Genomic DNA, 23,523 nt, shown 5'->3' on the forward strand with positions numbered 1-23,523 from the left:
TGGTTCTTTGGTTCCCAGTCCCCTCAGGACTTTTGCCCGTTTTGTTTCCTCTGACTAGAACACTCCTTCTGTCTTTGCTCCCCTCCTTTTAGCCCAAATACCTCAGCTCAGATATCACTTCCTTAGAGACTTGTAATTATCCCCAGTCATGTAGCTGAGTAATGTCAGTATCCTCAAAGGAATGTTTGCTTGTTGGTTCTATGACAGCTGGGACAGCATCTTCTTGGGGACAGTTTCTGACTGTTCATACTGGTCCCTGGCTTCTGGCATAATGCCTGATATCATGCAAGGACTCCATGGTACTTGTTGAATGAATGAGTGAATGAATGGTAAACAGGATACAGTCCCTAGCCGTCTAGGGTTCCGGTCTAGTGCAGATCCAAATCAGGATGTTAGCTCTGCAAGGAGGTAGAGGTGCCCATCTCCCCTAGCTACTGACTGGGTTCCAGCTGCCCCTGGGCCTGGCTACATCAGCTCCTGGTCTACTGCTTACAGTAGTAACGTTCAGGGACCCTCATCGCCATTTGCTTCCTTCAGACACACAAAAACCCACTGAAGACTCCATTCCCATCATTCCTGTGTGGTTGCTGGAAAAAAAAAAACCCTGACATTCAGAGAGGCTAAGACAATTGCTCAAAGCCACTCGGTCACTGAAAGCCCACATTTCACCTAGGTTTCTTTTCTTTCTTTCTTTCTTTCTTTCTTCCTTCCTTTCTTTCTTTCTTTCTTTCTTTCTTTCTTTCTAAGATTTTATTTATTTATTTGACAGACAGAGATCACAAGTAGGCAGAGAGAGAGGGGAAGCAGGCTCCCCACTGAGCAGAGAGCCCAACATGGGGCTCGATTCCCGGACCCTGGGATCATGACCTGAGCCGAAGGCAGAGGCTTTAACCCACTGAGCCACCCAGGCGCCCCATCACCTAGGTTTCTTATCGCCTCCTGAACAGCACTTACCCTCAAACTTAGCACCAGCTCGGGTAACAGCAAGCACTTGGTCCCCGACGGTGTGCTCTCCGGGCGGCGCCCTCTGAGATAGTTGGAGCGTCTCTGACCTGGACCACGCGCGCCCCCTAGTGGTTACCGTGGAGCCTGGACGCCCCGGTCCTCCTTTCCTCCTGGGGGCAAAAATCGGAAGTGACGGTGCACTCAAGAATTCGGTTTTGTTTTGTGGCTGCAGAACCCCCACCCCCCCCCACCCTCCCCGGCACTGCGGGGCGGGTTCGTGGATTCCAGGGCGTGGGGTTCCGTCATCCTCTCCAGGTCCAACGCCCAACCTCGTTCCCAGCCTCTGGGCAGTCTGGAAGGAATCAAGACCAGTTTGGAAAGGCTGCAGGGCGCCCCAAGCAGAGAGAGAGAAAGAGAGAGAGTCGCCCCAAGCAGATTGTGTGTTGCGGGCTTGTGAGGTGGGGGGTTGGGGGGAGGTAGGGTGTAGGGCAGTGTCAGATGAGTCTAGGGCTGAATCTCGGCTTCCCGAAGGTGAAATGGACATCTACTTCGTGGGAGCCAAGACTGTCCGTGGCCAGACTGGCATCCAGGCGGCCTTAGAGGGCTCTGACCGAGGCTGGGGCTCTCAGGACAATGGTGCTCCCCTAGAGCCTTGGGAAACTTGCACCCCTCAGCCTACTGGGAGCCTGGCAGGGAGGCATCCTTGGCCTTTAATGTCTTGATTAGTATATAAAACATACTTGAGTGTAATACCAAAATAAATTAGAATTTTGGCCCACTGCTTCTAACCACTGCTTATTAAAATGGTCTTTAGTTCTTCTCTGCTAAAAATGATTTCAGGATACAAATTATTTCCATCATCACTTTATCCTTTCTCATATTTCCGGGGATAACTTGACTCCCAACAAAATACAGTCATTGTATTAAGTTTTCTTATCTGGTTAGTTTCTAGGTAAATTGGGGAAATATATTTGCATTTCATCAACAGCTTATTTAAAGGTGATTTAATCTGTTTAATCCCCAGTTTCATTCTAAACAGGAGTCGAGGAAGCAACAGTTTCTTGCCCAGTGATGTGTGCCAGGAAGAGAACCAGGGATGGGGGCAGAGAGGTGATTCAGTCAGGAATGGTGATGGGCAGTTGAAATTGTGACGGGGCATAGGCAATCCTGGCTGTGGTAGGTGAGCCCAGGTATTGTGTTTGAGGACAGCCTCATCCTCCCGTTACCTACGCAGCTGAACTAGGCTGTGGTCTGGAGGAAGGTGTGGTCCATGGAGGTCAGGTTAGTGGCCTGGCCCTTTTATTTTATCTCAGCTCTCAGTACAGAGGTTCACCTCTGCAGCCTCAAAAACATTCTGGAGGGTCCAGAGCAAAAAGAGGGCATGAGAGGCAAAGAATCAATGGAGAAGACCAGAATGGGGAGAATGTTGCCAAATGTCAGTTTATTACCTGAACAAATTTGACCCTTTGATGTATGTGGTTCTCCTCCCACCACAATTCCCCCCTTCCACCCCTCATGCTTAAGGCCTTCTTAGAAGATACATAAGAGGATGTCTCAGTCCCTGGTCCTGAGGTATGTCAGTCTAACAAGTTTTACAATGGACACATAAGTCTTTTCTTTCTTGTGTCCTCTGTAGTTGCTATAGTTGGAGCAACTCTGAACTCTGCTGCATGTTTTCAGAGGCTCCCACTTGCCCAGTGAGGCAGTGAGCTGTGTGTGGGTGTGGAGACTGGAAAGGGAACAGGGGTGTCGCTCTGTCTTCCCTGGTCACTCAGTCATATGGTGATGTGAGTAAAACCCAAGTAGAAATGCTGTCTTCTCCAGCACCCTCCTTAAGGCTCTCCTTTGGCCATAAACTCCAAGTACTGCTCCTTTTCCTAGAGTCCAATTGTGGAACAAAGAAGAAATGCAAATGGCCACTAAATACATGGGAACATGGTCCACCTCATTATTAACCAGAAAAGCCATTTAAGATGGTTTCAGATGGGGGGCCTGGTTGGCTCACTTGGTGGAGTGTGTGACTCTTGATCTCAGGGTTGTGAGTCTGTCAAGTGGGGTGGTTAAGTGTATTGTTTTTGTCAGATTTGGATTTGAATCTCAGTAGGTACCAGCTGGGTGACCTTATGCAAGTGTGTTAATGTTAGAATGTAGCCTTTATTGAACACTTGCTATGTGCTAAACAGTAGAATCCTCCCCAGACTAGCATACTTTTGTTTTTCCAGTTTAGGAGGCAGGGACAGTAACATGGAGCAAGTGATTTTTCGGAGGTCTCAGCTAGGATTTTTCTTAAAAAAAAAAAAAAAAAGATTGTACTTATTTACTTGAGAGAATGAAAGAGAGCATGAGAGGGAGAAGCAGACTGCTGAGCCCAATGCCGAACTCAATCCCGATCCTGGGACTCCACACGATCATGACCTGAGCAGAAGGCAGTCGGTTAACCAATAGAGCCACCCAGGCGCCCCTCAGCTAGGATTTTTATAACCACCACATTACCCTAACTTTCTTGCGCCGGAAACTGGGACTAGAATAATATTAATACTTCCCGGGCGCCTGGGTGGCTCAGTGGGTTAGAATAATACTAACACTTCCCACGTGGTTGGGAAGATTCAAGAGGCCTGGCAAATAGTAGGTGTTTATTAAATTACTTTTAAAACCATTATTATTATATTCTTTGTGTTTTCCTGAGTTTTTTGCTGAGAGCAGGCATCACTTGGACAGATCCTTTGGATTAAAAAAAAGGCCCGTCAGGTAGCGAAAAAAACCTGCAGATCCCAGCCCCTCAGTGGAGATTCGGGGTGTGGCCATAGGTGGGGAGGACTACAGGGCGGGGCGGGGCCAAGACAGAGGGCTGGGCTAGAAGGGCGGGGCCACAGTGCTAAAGTCGGGGTGGGGGGCGGGGCCCCAAGGGAAGGGGCCGGGCGCAGGCCGGCGGCGCATGCTCGGTAGTGCGGCCAGCTCCGCCGCCGCCGCCGCCGCCGCCGCCGGCGCCACCGCCCACTTGGGGCTGGCCAGAGGCAGGCAGCCGGGGTGCAGAGTTGGGTAGGGCAGGGCGAGCGCACGGCCATGGCCCCGTGGCTGCAGCTCTGCTCCGTCTTCTTCACGGTCAACGCCTGCCTCAACGGCTCGCAGCTGGCCGTAGCGGCAGGCGGCTCCAGCAGAGCGCGGGGCGCCGACACCTGCGGCTGGAGGGTAAGGAGAAACTTCTCGTCGTCCCCAAAAGCGTGGCGGGCGCAGTGCGCACAGGTGCTTGCGGGCAGCCGAGCGGGTGCCGACCTGCCTGCCCTACGCGGAGTCAGCGGCAGGGCTGGGATCACCGCTGCTCCCGCCCTTCCCTCCCTCCCGGGGTGCGCGTCCGCCAGCCCCAGCCGGGATGAAAGGGGCCGCCCGACCCCCGGCTTTGTGTTGCTAATGAGGCGCGGCCACTGGCCGGGGTCCGGCTCCCAGAGGGCGGGCGAGAGGGGCGTCCCGCGGCGGGCGGGAGAAGGGCGCCCCACCCTTTGTTTCCGGACCCGTGCCTCCTCCTCCCCGGGGTTGGGATGCTCCGAGCTGTCTGGACTGGGGGCGCTTGGGAGCAGCAGTGGTCCTGTAGTCCATTCCTCGGGTCCACAACTCTGCAGAGGCCCGGGACTGACAGAGAGGGGAGCCGGAGCGCTGGGGAGGGATGCGCCCCCTCTCGTGGACGCATTGTTCCTTCTAGGCTGGGCCGTCTTACCCCACTTTCACCCCACCCCCGATTCCTGACTTGCTAGGAAATCTTGCCCTTCGTCTAGCGAAGGGTCTCATGGATGACCTACACCCTTTCTCCCTGGCGCCAGTTTGACTTGCAGATATTTTTCTAGGCCAAAGGAAGGCATGAGTTTGTCACCTCGGTCAGATGCTCCGGAGGAGAGTGGAGAGGTGTGCATTCTTAGTCTCGTGTTTGGAGTCTTCTCCCAGTAACCGAGCAGTTTGATGCTGTCCGGGTGGGGGGCGATGTGCGCGGGGATGCTGCGATCCCCCGTGGCCGCCAGGGTTCCTGTGTTTGGGCGGCCCCAGACTGCTTCTGTCTGCCCCGCACCTCCCACCCAAGCCAGGGCCAGGCGTCAGGGCACTCAAGGCCTTCAGACTTGTGGAGAGCTTTGTGAGGGCTTTGCACTCAGGCAGCCACGGACATGACCTTGGCTCTGCTCCCGCGTCCAGTTTTTCCACCTGAAAAATGGGAATAAATGGGGATTTCCTTGTTATCCCAGCACTGTTGGCGCTGAGAGTGGGGTCCTTAGAACAAAGTTGACTCACCTCTTCAGAGATGTACTGAAAGGCCTCAGCACAGTCAAGGCCTAGGACCTGGCACCCTTTTAGAGTCTCAGGATGGTGCTTCCAGCTCCCTTGTCCCACAATCAGAGAAACAGTGCAGAAAACCAGGGATGAGCTAGGCAGCTGGAATAACTTCAAACCTAATAGCCTTGCTGCACTAAGACAGCTATAACACACCCTCCCACCACCAACCCCATACTGAATATAACCTTCCTGTTTTGAGTAAAGCATCACATTTTAGTAAAATCTCACAATTATTATCTTTTAAGATACCAAGTTCTTCCCAGTTTTTATATCAAAAAGTTTCCTTAAGGCTATCTCATACTGACTTATTAGTCCTGTTAAACCTTTTGGATCTAAGGATATTTTGGCTTTTGAATAACTGTAAGAGCATCACAAGCATTTTATTCTGAGTTTACATATGACAGCTTAGGTGGATCAGTCCAATTGCTATTTTTCTGCAATTGTCTAGGTGGCTTCATGTGTCAGTTCACAAAGCTTGGAAGTTTTAATGCTTTGGGTATAGTAGTGACCCAAAGGAGCCACGCTGATGGTTTCAGTCTCTATGCTGTTTATTTGTGTTTCTATGCTGTTTCTAATGTGTTTATTTCCCCTAATTGTGCATCCCTGCCCTCAGTGGCCTCACAGTCAGGCTGACCTCTTTTCTCCCACCACAACTCCTAGTTAGGGGTGACCTTCTCAACAGCTTTTACCTTGGTCTCACTAATTGTCTCCTGTTCATCCCTTCTTGTATGAGCATGGAAGCCTCTGGGCCATCTCCCAGATTCCACACTCTTTCCAACCTGCTGAATGGCTCCTTTCCTCCTGGACTTGCCTTTCAGTGCCTCTGATGGAGCCACCAGCTCTCCTCAACCCCTCTTGCCCACCTGCCTTGCATACCTATCTTTCCAGCCGGTCCCTAACTTTTGTGCCCTCTATGCTGCTGAGACATGCTTTCTGCTCTTAGGATGCCTTTTCCTCCCCTGAGAACCTTCTGCTTGTCCTAAGATTCAGCTCGGGTGATACCACCTCCAGGAAGCCCACCCTGAATGCCATTCCCCTTGCTTTGCCTTCTCATGCAGGTCCTCACATTTTAGTTCTCACCACACTACATTGTCAATATTTGCTCATATCTGTGTCTTAGGACAGGTTTCTTTAGCCAGGCACTTAACCTCATCTTGGTGGCCTCAGAGCCTGTAAATCTTGACTGAGCCCAATTAGACCCTGTAGCCTTCTTGCTTAATCCTGTATTAAGGGATGATTTTAGGAAGTGGATGGAAAGATGAGAGCACTGAGCTCCAGTGTCCTCTCCACAGCAGGCTTTTGCACATGCTGTTCCTGTCTGTTTTCCTTCTCTTTACACCCTAGCCTCCCTTCTCTACTCCAGCAGCGGTTCCGGCAGGAAGCCTTCCCTGCCCCCGCCTCCCTACATCGGGTCTTCCAAAAGTTGCGGTCAGAAGACTGGCCAGTGAATACTGGTGTACAATGATTTGGCCTTTGATTCATGTCAGAGTCCCCTACCAGATGGTGGGTATTCAGCTCATAGATGTTGGTCTCAGTTCTGACGTTGCTTACAGTCTAGTTGGGGCCATGCAGACCTAAAAGAAGGGTTGATTATGTGTGAATCAAACAGGAGACGGCTTCCTGTGGGTCTCGGTCACATGGAACCTGAGAGGGGGACAGCAGGGTGGCAACGTGAGCCCTGCAGGATCTGGGTGCTGCAGAGGAACGGGGCAAATGACCCCCTTGATCTCCAGGGAGCATTTGTTCCAGGAACTCTTGCCCTGGCAGCAGTGTGTATTTTCCCAGGACTGGCAAGGTGACTGAAGCCAGTGAACCCTCAGCAGCTTTTCTAACACACCCTTTGGGGAGGCTCTCTGAGGAGCTGATCTGGTTTAAGTGGTCAGATTTCTCAACCTTCCTATTATTAGTGGGGCAATTAAGGGGCAGATACCATCTTGAACACAGCTGAGTGTTTTAGGAATGAGTTTTGGGCACACTTCTTTGACTCTTAAAAAAAATCTCTTAGGGCCCTTGCCAGGTAAAGTTGCTCTTGGAGTAATAAATACAATTTTCCCAAAGTAACAATTTCTAAAACTGGCATCCTCATTTACACTGGATCTTAACTCTTGCTTCTTGATAGTGGTGGAATGGTTCTGTTGGTGACGGGTAACTTTCTATCAGTCAATTGCGCTGAGGTGTTTTTTTTTTTTTTTCTTTCATCTTGCTAGTTGTTCAAAATACACTGATGGGACAAAGAATTAGGCATCGGCTCCCACAGGTTTTTGTTTAGTGGCGTTTTCCTGCAGTGGAGAAGGAGGGAACAAGGAATGCCTTCTTATCTAAATGGGGTACATCTTCTCTGGTCTTTTATCTCTGAAACAAATGTCTACCCTGCAAAAAAGCCTGCTCCTCCAGGAATTCAGGAAGCCAGAACGCTGGCATCGTCTTTACAATGAAGTGCAAGTTTCCCATTTAAGGCAAATACTTCATCTCAAAAGGTAGGAAGGAATAGGGTGGTACTTGGAAAAGAAGAAGTTCCAGCTGGTTAAAATTTAGGTCCTGATAAAAGTCCAATCCAAGAACTCTCCTTGGCTGTGGGCCCAGGCATGTTTATTTGATTCTGAATTGGATGCGTTTTCATTCACTTGCAGCTCATGGCTCCCTAGCCTGCATCTGGTCTGCCTGTCTTCTGGCCATGTCTTCCATGTTATACATGCTCTCGTGTCTCTTACAGAATTCTTGGTTAAAAAATGATTCAGCCCTGGTTGACACATTTTTTAGAGAGACATTTTTATAAGAACTGCAATGCTTTCCTCCAGCCTGTTTTGCGGGGTTAATTGGGAATCCTCCTGGCCTGGGTCCATCTCTCTTGAACAGCCCTCCCTTCTTTCCCCTCCCCCACCCATCCCACCAGCGCCCCCCCCCCCAGCCCCTGCAGTGCCTGGGGCATTGTGCTAGTTGTATTAAAAAGGGGATACAGCTGGGTGAATGAGACCAGCAAGTAAGTACCGGCTAGGGATCCTTTCCCTCTGAACACAATTTCTCGAAGTAAAGTCTAGGGGCTTCCAGTATCAGGATTGCCTTGGGAGCTCGTTAAAATGCAGATTCAAGGCTAATGCGACCGGAATGGGAGTGAGATGGGGGTTCAGGAATTGGCATTTTAACAAATTCCTCTCACTGTTGAGAGCCATTGCTTTAGGAGAGAGGACTCTCCCCCAGGCCAGAGAAAGGGGAGAGAAACCATATTCTTAACATTTAAAATCTGAGTTTGACTTTAAATGACTTGCCTGGATTTAAAGAGGAAGTGGAGACTTCGTCAGAGCCCTGGCCAGTGAAGGGGGTCAGGCTGGCTGAGGGGATCCAGGGGAACCAGCTGGGCAGGGCACCCTGGTTTGGGTGGATGCCTTCAGCCTGGGGTTGAAGGGGAGGCCGGGAGTGAAGGCGACCCTGACGCTTCCGTGGGTTCCTCCCCAGAACAGCTGGGCTTGTCTGGAAAACAATCTCAGGAAAGAGTAGGGTAGGATCCAAATCATATTCTCTGCAGTTCAGACCTTACCAATGTCCCTACAAAGGAAAGAACGGCTAATGCTTTTGTAAGTCTTTAAGTTGAGTATTTTTCATGCTTCATTTGGCCTAAAATGTGTGTGTGTTTAAGCTTTTAGACCCTCTTCCTCTCATCGGTCCCTGAGCTTTTCACATAGCGTGCCCAGCAGATGTCTGCTGCTGCTGGGGCTACCCCATCACCGATTAATTGTAACTTTTCGTTTCTCACTCCCTCTTGTGTCTGCCTCTGATGGATGGACTTTTAGTCTTCTGGAATCTTGGTACCCCCCCCACCACAATTGTAAGAGTATGTGCTGAGGCAGGGGAGGGGTGCTCAGGTGCCCCCAGAAGCTTGACAGGGTTGTGCCCTCAGAGGAGACCTTTCTCCTGCACTCTACCCTGGCAGCTGAGACCTTTTCTGTTTCACATCTTCCCCAAATTTGGAGGTCCCAGGCCCTCAGCAAGCTCAGGGGGCCTGTCTGTGCTGGTGCCATGGGCCCCATCTCCCAGCAGCCAGACTTGCTCGTCTGGTGGGAGGCAATGTCCTCCTGGGCAGTGTTTGTCTTGGCTGCTGGGACATTCTGAATGGTCCTGACACACGATTAGGTGACTGATGGCCCCACAACACATTGTCTCCTCCAGGGTCTGGGGCCTTTGAAGCTCTTCCCTGTGGGAAGTAAAGAGACTATTTGCTCTATTAAAATGCCTTGGAATTTCCTCTGTTTAACCACAGGCCACTTCCTCTCTGCCACTCTAAACCCGGCAGGGCTACTGGCTGATTGAAAAGACACAAGCCCAGGAAAGAGCACATCCAATTGAAACAGATAGTCTTACTGCAGATTAAAGCTGGGGCAAATCTTTAAGAGGAAACCAAATCTGAGAGGGAAATCCTAGAGGTGGCTTCTTATCTTGCTCAACATTTAGCTGGTTGACATAGTTCACACTTGAAGTCCTGAGTGCATCATAGGTTACTTTTTTTTTCTTTTTTTTTTTTTTTTAAAGTAGGGAAGTCTACGTTGTATCCTAATCAGTGTGCTATAGCTACATGTGGCAGGTTAAAATCATGCAATCAAGTGGATTTCTCCTGGTGTGAGTTGGAAAGTCTTTATTTTCTGAGAAGAGCATGGTATCTGTCCATAGAAAACCATGCCAGGCTTGTTCTCTTTGTGCAGTTTCTGTCTACTGATTTTTATGGGCTCAGAAGTCCCAAGTAAGAAGTGTGTAGCCTAAAATCAAGAATATCTCTGGGAGACTGTCCCTCACCCTTTCCTAAGCAATATCTTGGGAAAGTTTAATTAATAACAGCAGGCATGAAACCAAAAATTACCTAAGTAACAAAAACCAAACTTTTAAACCCTGTGTGTACCCTGTGTTTTTTGGTGTTTTTTTTGTTTTGTTTTGTTTTTTGTTTTTCTTTTTTTTTGTGATGGGGCCTAAAAAAGGAATAACTAGCTGGTTTCTAATGGAAACTATTATTTTAACATTTACAACTCCATTGTTCAAAGCATTTGTGATAAAAACGGCTTCCCTTTGCTTTGGTTCCTTGTTTGGAAATGTTGGGGGAAGGTGGATGTAGCTAATTAAGGCTACACCATTTAAAGGGGAGACTTAATAGGTACCAGCTGTCCTCGACAAATCACTGGGTGGATGACAAAATAAAGATGTGATGTGAACACACATGTAATTCTCTTCTAAAACGGAAGTTGGCCTATAAATTGTCTGATTTAATAGCATGAATGGAAACTACCTCCATTAAAAAAAACAACTGGGCACTTTTAAGAAGCATTGGTTTTATAGTAAACCTAATGGTAAAGTGTCTTATTTGCATAAGGCTGGTACCTTAGGAGTTGAAAGGGCAGTAGATGGAGAGTATTGTTGGAAATTTATTCTAATTTTATTGTATCTTCCTTCCTTCCAAACCTGGGCATTAATCATGACATTAATCATGAGGCTTTTTCATTAAAATTACTACATTGTAGGGAAGGTTGCTTGAACTTAAGAAATGTCCTATAAAATTGAAGCAGCAACTTTGGAAGGGAATAGAAATTGATAGCATTCATTAAATGTTTGAAGGGATATTTACATTTCACACATTAAATGAATATTTCAAATGAATCCTTTTGAAATCATGAGGGATTAGGCTTTAAATATAACCTTTTTAGATGTAAAAACTTTATTTCCTTAAAAACTAGTTTTTCCAAGTGTTCTGTTTTGTCACTTTTGTAGAAAGACACCCCCCCAGCTCCCCCCACCCCCCCCAAATGGTAACTCTTTAAAAAATGCTGGCTATGGCTCCAGACTTCTGTTCTGAGATGGGGTTAGAGGGAGGGTTTCCTTGGAACGAAGAAGTGCATTTTCCTGAGACAGGCCATATGGTTTTAAAAACCCTTTCCTTGTGATTTTATTCTCTCCAGGTGATTTCTGGTTTCTTCTCTCCTGAAATGGCCTCTCTTTTACCAGAGGAAAATGCAATGTAATCCAGACCGATGCACTAGCAGTCGGCCCTAGCAAGTGTGCGCCCTGCTAAGTGAAAGTTTTATCGCTGCCTTCCTCTGGAGTGGGCACCTTGGCTCTGGGTGGGGCACCGGCACTCACTGCTCAGGATCTGAGAAGACTCGTCTGGAGTGAGGAGGGAAGACACGGTTTTTTGAGCAGCTCCACTGTGTCAGGTCTTGGTGTGATTTGGGAGTTTACTTACGTTTTCCAGGGAAAAGACAAGGACAGTAGGCCCAGGCCCTCTCCCCTGTCTGCACTGGCTTCCTACCCAGCTGGGGCTGCAAGGAAAGGGTACAGGGACCCAGAGACAGGGAGGTGCAGGAGGGATTCCAAGGTACAGGGAACTCTCTGTCCTGTCTCTGTACCTCCCCACTCCTCCCAGAGAAACATGAACCACAGTTCCTGCTGCTCCTCAAACTAGAACATTCCGCCTATGTCGCTGCCTGTGGATATGTGCCAGTGCCCGGCCGCTGCTTGACACCTTTGGAAATCTGGCATTTTAGCCATTGTCCCCATTGGTTCCCAGTCATTCTGGCTTCCTGGTCTGCCTTAGTTTCCCCTGCGGTGGAGGAGGCTTACCTTCCTCTGGGAGGCTTCTCCACGTCGTGCTCCCCCTCCGCTGGCCCCCCATGGGAATTTCACCTGTGCCAGAAAGCCTGTCTGTAGTAAAATCAGACCCACCCCATCATGGCTTCAGATTTAGTGAGAATGCATTCAGCCTTTTGCAGTGATGCCTTGAAGAAGACGACGAAACTTGATTAGCTTATGAAGAAGACACTTAACTTGGATGGTTCAGAGGAGGCTTAGAAGAAGGGGTTGGGTGGCCCTGTAAGCAGAACAGGGAGGTGGAGAAATCCTTTGAAAGAAAAGTGTGGCAGAAAGAAAACTGGCAAAGCTGGGGGAGGGTGGTTCCTGGCGCAGGGTGGGGGCAGGAAGGCTGAGGATGTGTAGGTTGGGACTGGAATATAGGGTGCCTTGAATTTTGTCTGTGTGCCCCTATCAGGAAGCCCCATGAGGCTTGACAGGTTTCTCTAACGGATGAATCGTTTGATAAGAGTGACCCTCAGTGGCCATTTCTTCATTCAGTGTGTCTTTGGGGCTTTCTATGGGCTGGGCCAGATTTCTGGAGCTTTGATTGCAACATGGAAACAACCAGGACAATGGAACAGTGATGTGACCACCCTGTTTGAAATAGCAACTTGCCTTCTTTGCCTCACTTTGTTTTTCTGCACAGAACTTTTCACCATGAGACATCCATGGTGTTTTCTTGTCTGTCTGTCTCCCCCAGGGCAGTGTCTGCGGCATGGGGGCGGGCATAGAGTAGGTTCTCCTTCCACGATCCTTGAATTGACCCAAGTGCCCTGCAGGAAATTATAGTTGATGGTGAGAATGATGGTGGCACCTGTGGATGACCTCAGGGGGTCTCTCTGCTGAGGTCACCTGGAAGGTGAGCCGTCATCATACAGATGTCCTCGGAGGTTCTGGGGTTTCTTGGGTTTTTGACCCAAGTGCCCTGCAGGAAATTATAGTTGATGGTGAGAATGATGGTGGCACCTGTGGATGACCTCAGGGGGTCTCTCTGCTGAGGTCACCTGGAAGGTGAGCCGTCATCATACAGATGTCCTCGGAGGTTCTGGGGTTTCTTGGGTTTCTCGACATTAGTGCATCATGTGGCATTCGGTACTCAGAGTCAGCATAAAATATGCTCTCCCTAGTGACTTAATTGATTATTGGCACCATGTGCCCCTCCTGGCCAACGCCAACTGCTGGGCTGCAGGGTGGTCCAGGAGATGCCTGAGGTGGCAGTCGGGCCAGGATTGGTTGGGGATCCCACCTTGTAAAGTGTTGGTTGTGTCAAAAGGAGGTGTCTGCATTGTGTAGTTTACACCGCACTGTGGATAAAGAAAAAAAAATGTAAAAAGTTCCTGTCCAGTGCTAACCATGCATCCTGGTTTTGGACTTTATGAAATGATTCTCATTCCCTGGCAGCAGCTGCCAGCGGGTAGGAAATCTTTGTCTTTTAAACAGAGGTACGGGTCTTGTTTTGTTTCAACCCCTCTGGTGATGAACACGTTTCATTTTCTGAAATCACGAGACGGTCCATCCAGAATCAAAGGTGCTCTCAGCCTTTTTCCAGGGCGGTGGGTTTGCTGGCCAGCTGTGGTAATGAGTTTTTGCCCAGCTTTGATTTTCATGGCTTGCCTCCCTGTGGGAGGAACTAGATATTTCTGATCTTACCTCTGCTCATATTCAGATCCAGCCAAGCAGTCAGTGACTTCCCGGGCTTTTTTGTGGGAGACTGTGGGAAAGGTCCTGGTTGGCTGGCTATGAATTAATGAAATCCTTAGAAGGCTTCACTAAAGATAGCTCCTGTGGTTTGAAAAAAAAAAAAAAAAGCATTGCCTTTTTAATTTGAGAAAGAGGTCATGGAGTTTTACCAAAATCAAGCAGAGAAAATGTAACATCTGGTTGTGCTGCCCAAAGGCTGCTTTGGGGCAGTGGGAGCCGTGGGTTCCCAGTGTCTGACTCACCCAAGGTGACAGTCCCCCAGGTCCCTCCTAAGGCTGCTCTGGACACGCTGCCTCTTATTGTTCTCCCTGGGTTTTGAAGTCCTCAAGAGACAGAAATTCTACCCCCACATCTTTACACTTGAGCACATTCCCCATTTACTGAGCTTTCTTCCTTTTACTTAAAGGGTCACACTTTTTTTTTTTTTTTTAAGTGCATAGTTTTCAAGTTGGTCAAGACTAGTGTAATTATTGCTTTTATCTCATTAAAGAAAGATGAGGGTGGAGAATAGGGGGAGACTTTGGGCGGAAGGCAGGGGGGTTTTAAAGAGCTGTTCTAAAAAGTTTTTAAATTAGTAGGCTTTCTGACATGAGGAGAAAGAGAATGATAAATTGCAGAAGAGTTTTAGGGAAAGGCATAAAGCAGCTTTTAAAGGGCCTATGACTTTTTTTAAAAGCAGAAACATGAATGCCTTAAACGTCTGTTGTGTATACATCCCCTTTGCCCAGTTAAGTGAACAATGTCATATTATTAAGTTTTTTACATTTTATCTTTGTCCTAGACGTATGCTGTATTAAGAGTTTATGTAGTTTTGTTTAGAAAAAATTAGTCATATTTTGGGCATATATTTTCTGAAACCAAACAAGAAAGTGAAATTATTGCTGCATAGCCCCCTGCCCGCCACAGGCAGCCGGCCACTGGTACTTGGACTCCTCTTTACTATATTTCTCTCCCATATTTTGGATTCTGAAATGTTTCAATCCTATAGAAAAGTTGAAAGCACGGTAAAATGAGCACCTATTTCCTCTTTGCCTGGAGTTCCCCGTTGCGTGCCCCACCTACTGCAGTTATGGGGCAGATCTCCGTGATTTCTTTCTGAATCACATTCCAGGATTCAGAGGATCCTATTTAAGGATCACTCTTAAATAGGTCACTTTTTTTTTTTTAAGACTGTATTTATTTGAGAGAGAGAGAGAGAGAGAGAATGAGCACAAACAGGGGAACAACAAAGGAAGCTGCAGAGGGAGAGGGAGAAATAGGCTTCCCGCTGAGCAGGGAGCCTGACAGGGCGCCATCCCAGGACCCCAAGATCATGACCTGAGCCGAAGGCAGGCTCTTAACTGAGCCACCCAGGTGCCCTCTAAATAGATCACTTTTACAGAGACTCCTGTCTCTTCAGTCTCCTTTAACGGAGGACAGTTCTTCTACCCATTTTTTTGTTCCTTCATAGCATACACATTCTGAAGAGTCAAGGTCACTTGTGGTATAGACGGTCCCACAGTTTAGATTTCTGCTCCTTTCCTCATAATGAGGGCCGATATTTGGCTAGATCCCTCCAAAGGTGATATTATGACATTGTGTGTTAGGTATCAGTAGGTAACAAATATGGATACAGTTTCAACACTGAGCAAAATTTGGTTTTTCTGCTTGAAACTGTTGTACATGGAGATCTTTCCAATGGTTTCATCCAGTTCAATCTGTGTTGTCTTTTTAAAAAATATTTTATTTATTTATTTGACAGACGGCACAAGTAGGCAGAGAGGCAGGCAGAGGGAAAGGGGGAAGCAGGCTCCCCACCAAGCAGAGAGCCCGGTGCAGGGCTCAATCCCAGGACCCCGGGATTATGACCTGAGCCGAAGGCAAAGGCTTTAACCCACTGAGCCACCCAGGCACCCCTGTGTTGTCTTTTTAAAAAAGGAGATGTGGGGCTCCTGGATACTCAGCGAGTTGAGCCTCTGCCTTCGGCTCAGGTCATGATCTCAGGGTCCGGGATCGAGTCCAGCATCTGGCTCTCTGCTTGGCAGGAAGCCTGCTTCCCCCCTCCCCCGCAATCCCCCCCACCCCCCCGCCTGCCTCTCTGCCTACTTGTGATCTCTCTCTCTCTGTCAAATAAATAAATAAAATCTTAAAAAAAAGAAAAGAAAAGGAGATGCTTTATGAAGGCTTCCCTTTTACTTTACTGAGAATCCAAAACGAAGGGTGTCTTGTGTGTTAGGCTGAAATATAACCTCTGCCCTTAAAGACTATTTGAAAATCAGCTGGGCTCTCAACATTAGGACTGTAGTGTCTCAAGAATGTTTAAGGCTTTTGCTATTCACACGGGCTTGTTACAAACCCTTGTAGGTGTCGCCCTCCGCAACTTGGAACGAGTTCCTATTAAAACCTCTGTTTGGCTGGGGAAAGTTTCCGGTTGAACGCATCCTCACACCAAAATTCAGTCATTACTCTCCTTTGTGGGAAGAAAACATTGAACTTTATTTCCAGGAAAGGCCACTTCACTCAAAAACATGTCCTCGAAGTCAGTTTCCAGCCTTTTGGTTCTGTGGTCGCCTGTTGCCTAAATTACTTTTTTAGAATCCACTCCAGGCAGACCGTTTCATTAGTTTAACCCGAATTCTTATCTCCTACCTAATTCCGTGGTTTTTCTCTTTGTCCTTGCCCCTGATGTAAGGGCGTGTACAGTTAAAGACCTGGAAAGTACATATCGAATCTTGTTCAGAGTAAGTTAAATCGGTCAAAAAGCGGCCAGTTGTTATTCTTACAGGGTACCAGGAAAACTGCCGAGACAAACCCTCCATCTTTTATTCATAAGTGCAGGGAGACAGGGAGGGCAAAGGCGGGCCTGTGCCCCTGGGCATTTGTTCAGCTCTCCCCACCGGGCCCCCTCCCCTGCTGGCCATGAAATGTCATGCCGAGACCTAATAGTGGGACATTCAGCACGCAGAGAATGGGCCACAGAGGTTCACCTTTGCTTTTCATGTTCTTTTCTGGCACCGGGTCCCTGGTCCCCTCCTTGGTCTGACAGTGAAAGGCCAGAAAGCAGCAGTCTGGAGGCTGGCTGGGATGCGGTACAGCCCAGCCCAGCAGCCTGCTAGCCTGCTTCCCTGCTGGAATGTGCGGGACACAAAGGCCCGGCCGGGTGTGCCTGGGGGTGGGGGTGGGGGGTGGGGGGTGGCGGGTTGCCTTGGCTTGTGCTAGTCTGCTCTGGTCCCAGTGGAGAGAGTTCTCATTTCCATGGCTGTGCCACCATCGGTTTTGGTGGGAAAGAGGGTGCAGAGTGCTTTTGATTTTCAGAAATCACTTGGGGTGGGCTCCCCATTTCTGTGCAGAGGAGGGGGGCCTGGGGCAGAGAGCTGAGGCCGTGAGACCCTCGGGCTCTGAGGTGGTCTTTGGAGAAAGAAAAATCAGGCAGCATTTGCTCAGTAGGGCTAGAATTTGATTCAGTCAAGAGTTCTCAACTCGGGGGTGATCTGGGGAATCCCTGGAGACCTTTTTGATTGTCACAGCTGGGGAGGGGTTTGCTACTGTCTTTTTGTGGGTAGGGGTCAGGGATGCTGCTAAACACACTGAAATGGGTAAGCTGGCTCTCGCCGATAAAGACTTAGTGGCTATAGTGCTAAGGTTGACAGACCCAGATTTAGGGGTCCCATTTTAGCATTTGAATTTCTCAGCTCACTTTGCCTCTTAACACTTTTCAGCTTCCTTTCAGTTTAACAGAAAGCAGTTGGTTCTAGAAATCTGCATTCAGGATGAATTTCCATTAAACTGCCCAAGACCTAGGATTAAACTATTGTGGTGCTCCTTGAAGATAGACCCTGAATGCAACTACTATTTTAAATGCAAAAGACAATTTTTTTTTTTTTGCCATAATTTGATCAAAGTAGCATAACCTGTGCCTCTGTTTTTGTTACTCACTGATGGTCTGTGGATAACATTACATTTTTTCAGCATGAAACCCAACACTTCAAATCCCTAAAGCAGTCTCAAATTTATGGTTAATAAAAGCTTTTATTGTACTGGATGTCATCTGTTCTATCACTCTGGGGCTAGAAACTGGCAAGCAGTGGACAGGAAATATTTTCATTTCAAATCGCTTCAATCTTATGGTCTAGGGGCAAAAGTGTCTGATTTCAGGAAAGCCACGGTGAATAGCATAGTAATGAATGCATTTTTAGTTGATTAAGCAGGCATTCTCTCCCTTTCAAACAGTCTTCTCTCTTTGGCTTGGTGGAGCTAAATAAACACGTGATGTTACATGATAGCATTTCTTGTGTTGGCCATACTTTTCCTTTGATCATCTTGAACTTTTCCAAGTGTTTTCCAGGAATCCTCAGCAGAGCTGAAGAAGTTGGAGAGAATGGCTAAACTCAAAATTGTTGACCCTCTTTGTAATCGTTTACTTTCCGAACCGAGGTGGTTTCTGAGATGATGTTGACTCCTCTGAATTCCCCTTTAAAAATGGAATTTGGGGGGTGCCTGGGTGGCTCAGTGGGCTAAGCCTCTGCCTTCAGCTCAGGTCACCATCTCAGGGTCCTGGGATTGGGCCCCACGTCGGGCTCTCTGCTCAGCAGGGAGCCTGCTTCCTCCTCTCTCTCTGCCTGCCTCTCTCTGTCAAATAAATAAATAAAATCTTTAAAAAGGTTTAAAAAATATGGAATTTGGTATCTTGCCCTTGGGATCATGCATTTAGGAGGAAAACACTTATTTATCTATCTACCTATTTATTTATTTCTTTAATGGCTGTCATTTTATTGTACTTTGTGTCCTGATCTCCCACATCCATCAGGTAAACAGGATGAGGAGAGTTCTATCCAAAGGCAGTCCTGTGTAGTGATGATGTATCCAGGACAGGGGCAACTTTTCATCCTGGCTGCTCAGTGCCTTTGAACGTATTATCTAAATCATTACTTCCCAGCGAGCCTTGGAGGTAGGCAATTATTTCTGATGTGGTTCCTTTTTTGCCAGATGAGGATTCCATGGGCACAAAGAGCCAGGAAGGGATTAGGATGGCAGGGCACATGATTCAGAACCAGAAACCAGAGTCACAGGGTGGTTGGTTACCTTGCCTGTGCCCCCAGTAGCCAAGCCTGCCCTGCCTTCCGATTACCCAGCCTGCGATGCACGTCTGCCATGTGCAACAGAGCAGCGAAAGGGGGTCTGAAGAGAGCATGCCTAGATACCAGAGAGCACTTTGCAGATAATTAACCTAGGATTCAGCATTTACCCTGGAAGTTCCTAAACCTAGCTGAGTATTAGAATCACCTGAGAAACATGGTCTGGTGAGTGGTACAGATTTCAGGCCTCCTCCCAGACCTGCCCAAGTGAGATTTCCAGGACTCTTGAGTATTTTTTAGAAAGCTGCCAGATCAGTGGTTGCCAAGGTTTTTGGGGTAGATGCAGGGTTTGACTACAAAGGAGCTGTACAAGGGAATTTCTGGGGGATGGTGGAACTGTTCTGTATGCTGATTGTGGTGTTGGATACATAAATGGAGACATCGATGTATGTATAAACTCACGGAAATTTCATTTTACTATGTTTTAATAAGAAATGTTGCCCAGGTGAAACTGAGCTGTTCCCCTTGGTGTCAGATGAAGTGACAGATGGTACCTGGTGACAGCTGGGAAGAGTTGTCCAGCTGTGGGAGAATGTCACCTGGAATCGCAGAGGCAGGTGGGTGGGCGCTGAAACCTCTGAGCTCAGTGCTGTCTAGTAGACCTTAACGTGATGATGGACGTGTTCTCTGCACTGTGCTGTTCAGTAACTATTAACCACTTGTGGCTGTTGAACACTTGAAATGTGACTGGTATAACTGAGGAATTGAATTTTAAATTTTATTCAAATTACTTTACATTTAAATAACTACACATGGCTGGAGGCTACTATGTTGGACAGCTGACCATTAGAGACTGATCTTGCCATACTGGTGGGCTTTGACTTTGTGCCAGGTACACACGGAACCCAGTGATTCTTTATGTTGGAGGGACAACATTAAGTCGTTCCGAGTGTAGGGCAACACAGGAACGTGGACAGGATGTGTAGGTTGGTAAGGACAGAGAAAAGGAACCTTGGAATGAAGACTGATGTGGGATCTGCGCAGACAGAGGACACGCTTGCTGAATGGAGGAATCTTCTTTAGTGTGGATCAGATAGCACTGACTTTGGCCCAGTTCCTCCCAGAACTTCCCAACCTTGTTCTTCTTAAAAGATGCAGCAGTTATTTTGGAAACTCTTTAATTGTGCCTCGTTCATCTGAAGTGATAGGTTATATAGGAAGCCATTGGAGGGTGTGAGGGAACGATGTGTCAGGGAGTATCTGTGACCTGGCTGGGGGTGTGCAGGTTCCCCCTGCCAACCCTGAGAGTGAGTGATGAAGAACCATTGTGGGCATATCCTGCTCCATTTTAGGGAATGAGATCCTATAAAAAAAAATGCATTTGGGGCATAAACCTACATATTACGTTCAGACACTTAAACTTCTGTGGCCCTTGAATTTATGTTATCTTAAATAGTGTTACATATAACACATATAAATATGTTCTAAAGAATAAGATCTGGAGAGTGGCTCCTTATTAGCACAAGTGAAAGAAATTAGGTTCCAGTTTATAGACACATTAGGTCTTAAATAAATTTACTGAATGGCTAACAAACTTCACGAGGTATAGGTTTATACCTCAGGAGGTTTTGTTAATCTGATTTTAAAAATAGGAATGCCTAGTGTGTCAACTATACTTTAATAAGAAAATAAGGGCACCTGGGTGGCTCAGTGGGTTAAAGCCTCTGCCTTCGGCTCTGGTCATGATCCTAGCATCCTGGGATCGAGTCCCACATTGGGTTCTCTGCTCAGTGGAATGCTGCTTCCCCCTACCCAACCCTCTGCCTGCCTCTCCCTACTTGTGATCTCTGTCTGTCAAATAAATAAATAAAATCTTAAAAAAAAGAAAAGAAAAGTGCCTAAACCATGGGGGGAGGGGCTTAAAAATTAGTGGAGCTATTCCTTTATTTTTATATGAAAACTTCACTTCCTGGGGTCCACAAGAGAATGCCATTCTGAATCATAGCATCTTAAAGCAGGGTGTCCTTGTGCTATCTTTACAAATCAGTGACTTCAAGCTAATGTGAAAGAAAGGGGTGGGGATGCTTAGTGGACATTAAATGTGGTTCTTCCACTCTTTTTTTTTTTTTTTAAGATTTTATTTATTTATTTGACAGATATCCCAAGCAGATGGAGAGGCAGGCAGAGAGGGAGATAGAGGGAAGAGGGAAGCAGGCTCCCTGCTGAGCAGAGAGCCTGATGCGGGACTCGATCCCAGGACCCCGAGATCATGACCTGAGCCGAAGGCAGCGGCTTAACCCACTGAGCCACCCAGGCGCCCCAGGTTTTTCCGCTCTTGAACAGACAAATGCATCTTGCTACAGGGTTGGCATCACTGAATTTATTTACTTATTTATTTACTTATTCATTCATATATATATATTTTAAAGATTTAAGTTATTTGACTGAGAGAGAGAGATCACAAGTAGGCAGGCAGAGAGAGAGGAGGAAGCAGGCTCTCCGCTGAGTAGAGAGCCCAACGTGGGCTCAATCCCAGATCCTGAGATCATGACCTGAGCCCAAGGCAGAGGCTTAATTCACTGAGCCACCCAGGTGCCCCTCACTGAATTTACTTTTTATGGTTATTTTTGCTTAAATTTAAAATTTTTTAAAAGATTTTATTTATTTATTTGACAGAGATCACAAGCAGGCAGAGAGGCAGGCAGAGAGAGAGGGGGAAGCAGGCTCCCTGCTGAGCAGAGAGTTGATGTGGGGCTCAATCCCAGGACCCTGGGATCATGACCTGAGCCGAAGACAGAGGCTTTAACCCACTGAGCCACCTAGGCGCCCCTCTTCTTTTGTTTTTAGTTCAGGTGCAAAATTTAGTGATCATGGGGCACTCATATGACAAGCGTCCTTTTTTTTTTTTTTTAAAATATTTTATTTATTTATTTGACACAGAGAGAGAGAGAGAGATCACAAGTAGGCAGAGCAGCAGGCAAGTGGGTGAGGTGGAGCAGTCTCCCTGCAGAGCAGAGAGCCCCATGCGGGGCTCGATCCCAGGACCCTGAGATCGTGACCTGAGCCGAAGGCAGTGGCTTAACCCACTGAGCCACCCAGGTGCACCGACAAGCATCCTTCTTAATCCCCACCTATTGTACCCAACCCCACCCCTTCTCTGGTAACCATCAGTTTGTTCTCTATCATTAAGAGTCTGTTTCTTGGTTTGCCTCTTTTCCCCCACCCGCATGTTTGTTTGTTTTCCTGAATTCCACAGGAGTGAAATCATATGGAATTTTGTCTTTCTCTGACTAACTTACTTCACTTAGTATAATACTCTCTAGCTCCATTCATGTCTTTGCAAATGGCAAGATTTCATTCTTTTTGATGGCTAATATTCTGCTGTATAGATATACCACATCTTCTTTATCCATTGATTAGTCGATGGACGTTTGGGCTGTTTCCATAATTTGTCTATTGTTGATAATGCTGCTATAAATATGTATCCCTTCAAATGAGTTAAATTTGTTTTCTAGAGATATTTCCATGTATTGACAGAGTTCACAGACATGGCATTTTTACTTGGCCATGTGATATTTTCATGTTGTATGCACCCCCTTTCTTGGCCCATAAGCCCGGTTGGTGAAGAATTTGTGCTGTTTCCAACAAATTGCTGTTTTAATGCTGCTTGAACATCATACAGATTGGTTTCCTGCCTGCCTGCTTTGCCATTTTGGTTTGGTAGACTTAGCATATATTCCCCAAATGAAATTACTGTGGCAAAAGTTTTGTAGGTCTTACTGCATGTTTGTTTTGCCGGTTTGTCCTGTATAATGATGAAGAATTGTGTTTTGGGAAGAGGGCAAATTTGGTTTTCAAATTCCAGCTCTGCTGTTTTGCGCTCATTTACTATGACGTTGGACAAATTTCTTCATATATACAATAGGTTAATAAGAGTTTATTCCCCAGGATTATTTTGAGTCTTAAGTAAGATACTGCCTTTATAACATTTTGCTTTGCACCTGACCACATAAAAAGTGCTTAGTCCTTCGTGGCAATCTGTTATCAGAGGAATAAGTGAGTTCATTTTTCCACACCCTAGAAACTATTGACATTTATAATTCTTATTTATTCTTTTGTTATTTTGGATGTACCTTATACCTGTCTTATTCTGCATTTATTAGAGAAGGACTGAATCTTTCCACTTAATTTACCTTCTGAGTAAGTTTTACTGCTTTTAAGTCTGATAGTTCTATTTTTTTGTTTTCATTTTAAATTTTTTCTCTACCATATATTAGAACTGCTTTTTAAAAAAAATATTTTATTTATTTATTTAATTTGTCAGAGAGAGAGAATGAAAGTACATAAGCAGGGTTGAGTCACAGGCAGAGGGAGAAGGAGAAGCAGGCTCCCTGCCAAGCAGAGAGCCTGATGTGGGACTCCAACTCAGTACTCTGGGATAATGACCTGAGGTGAAAGCAGACACTTACTGACTGAGCCACCCAGGTATCTCTAAGTCTGATAGTTTTAAAGTGAAGTATGAATGAGATGTTGCTTGGTAGAGAGTATCAGGGAAGATATTTAAGTGAAAAAATTAGGGTTTTAAAATAAGAATATTGATTCTTTCTGGACTTAATAACATATTATGACAATAGTTGAATTTAAGCATTATGGTGGGAATTCTATTTGTATCAGTAATTTGGCTAGTAAACTTTTCCTTCATTTATATATTTTCCAAGGTCACTTTTGAATCGATCACATATTTTCTCCTTAAAAAAATATATAAATAAATCCTGTTTTATTGGAGTTCTCACAAATTCTGATCGTGGGTTAGAAGCCACCGTTAAACTGTCTCATTTACATCAGCGTGACCTGCAAGATGAGGGCGTCCCAGGCCAGCTGTGTGTGATTTGGACAGGGC

The 23,523-nt window shown here is 46.7% G+C and overlaps 1 protein-coding gene across 3 annotated transcripts in view; it reads left to right on the plus strand.

The window, feature by feature from the left end:
- The first annotated feature begins 3,883 nt into the window (after positions 1-3,883).
- Positions 3,884-23,523, plus strand: part of IL17RD (interleukin 17 receptor D) — a 70,195-nt gene continuing 50,555 nt past the window's right edge. For 2 of the 3 annotated variants that reach the window (XM_013053150.2, XM_045078693.1), the window contains exon 1: positions 3,885-4,134. In XM_013053150.2, coding sequence (XP_012908604.2) covers positions 4,009-4,134 — 126 coding nt within the window. In that variant the 5' untranslated portion in view covers positions 3,885-4,008. Of the gene's footprint in view, positions 4,135-23,523 lie in introns of all 3 variants that reach the window. The other variant, XM_045078696.1, reaches the window with a different exon arrangement.

The sequence above is a fragment of the Mustela putorius genome, unplaced genomic scaffold, assembly GCF_011764305.1.
Source record: "Mustela putorius furo isolate JIRA1106 unplaced genomic scaffold, ASM1176430v1.1 tig00000095_pilon_pilon_pilon, whole genome shotgun sequence".
Classification (NCBI taxonomy): Eukaryota; Metazoa; Chordata; class Mammalia; order Carnivora; family Mustelidae; genus Mustela; species Mustela putorius.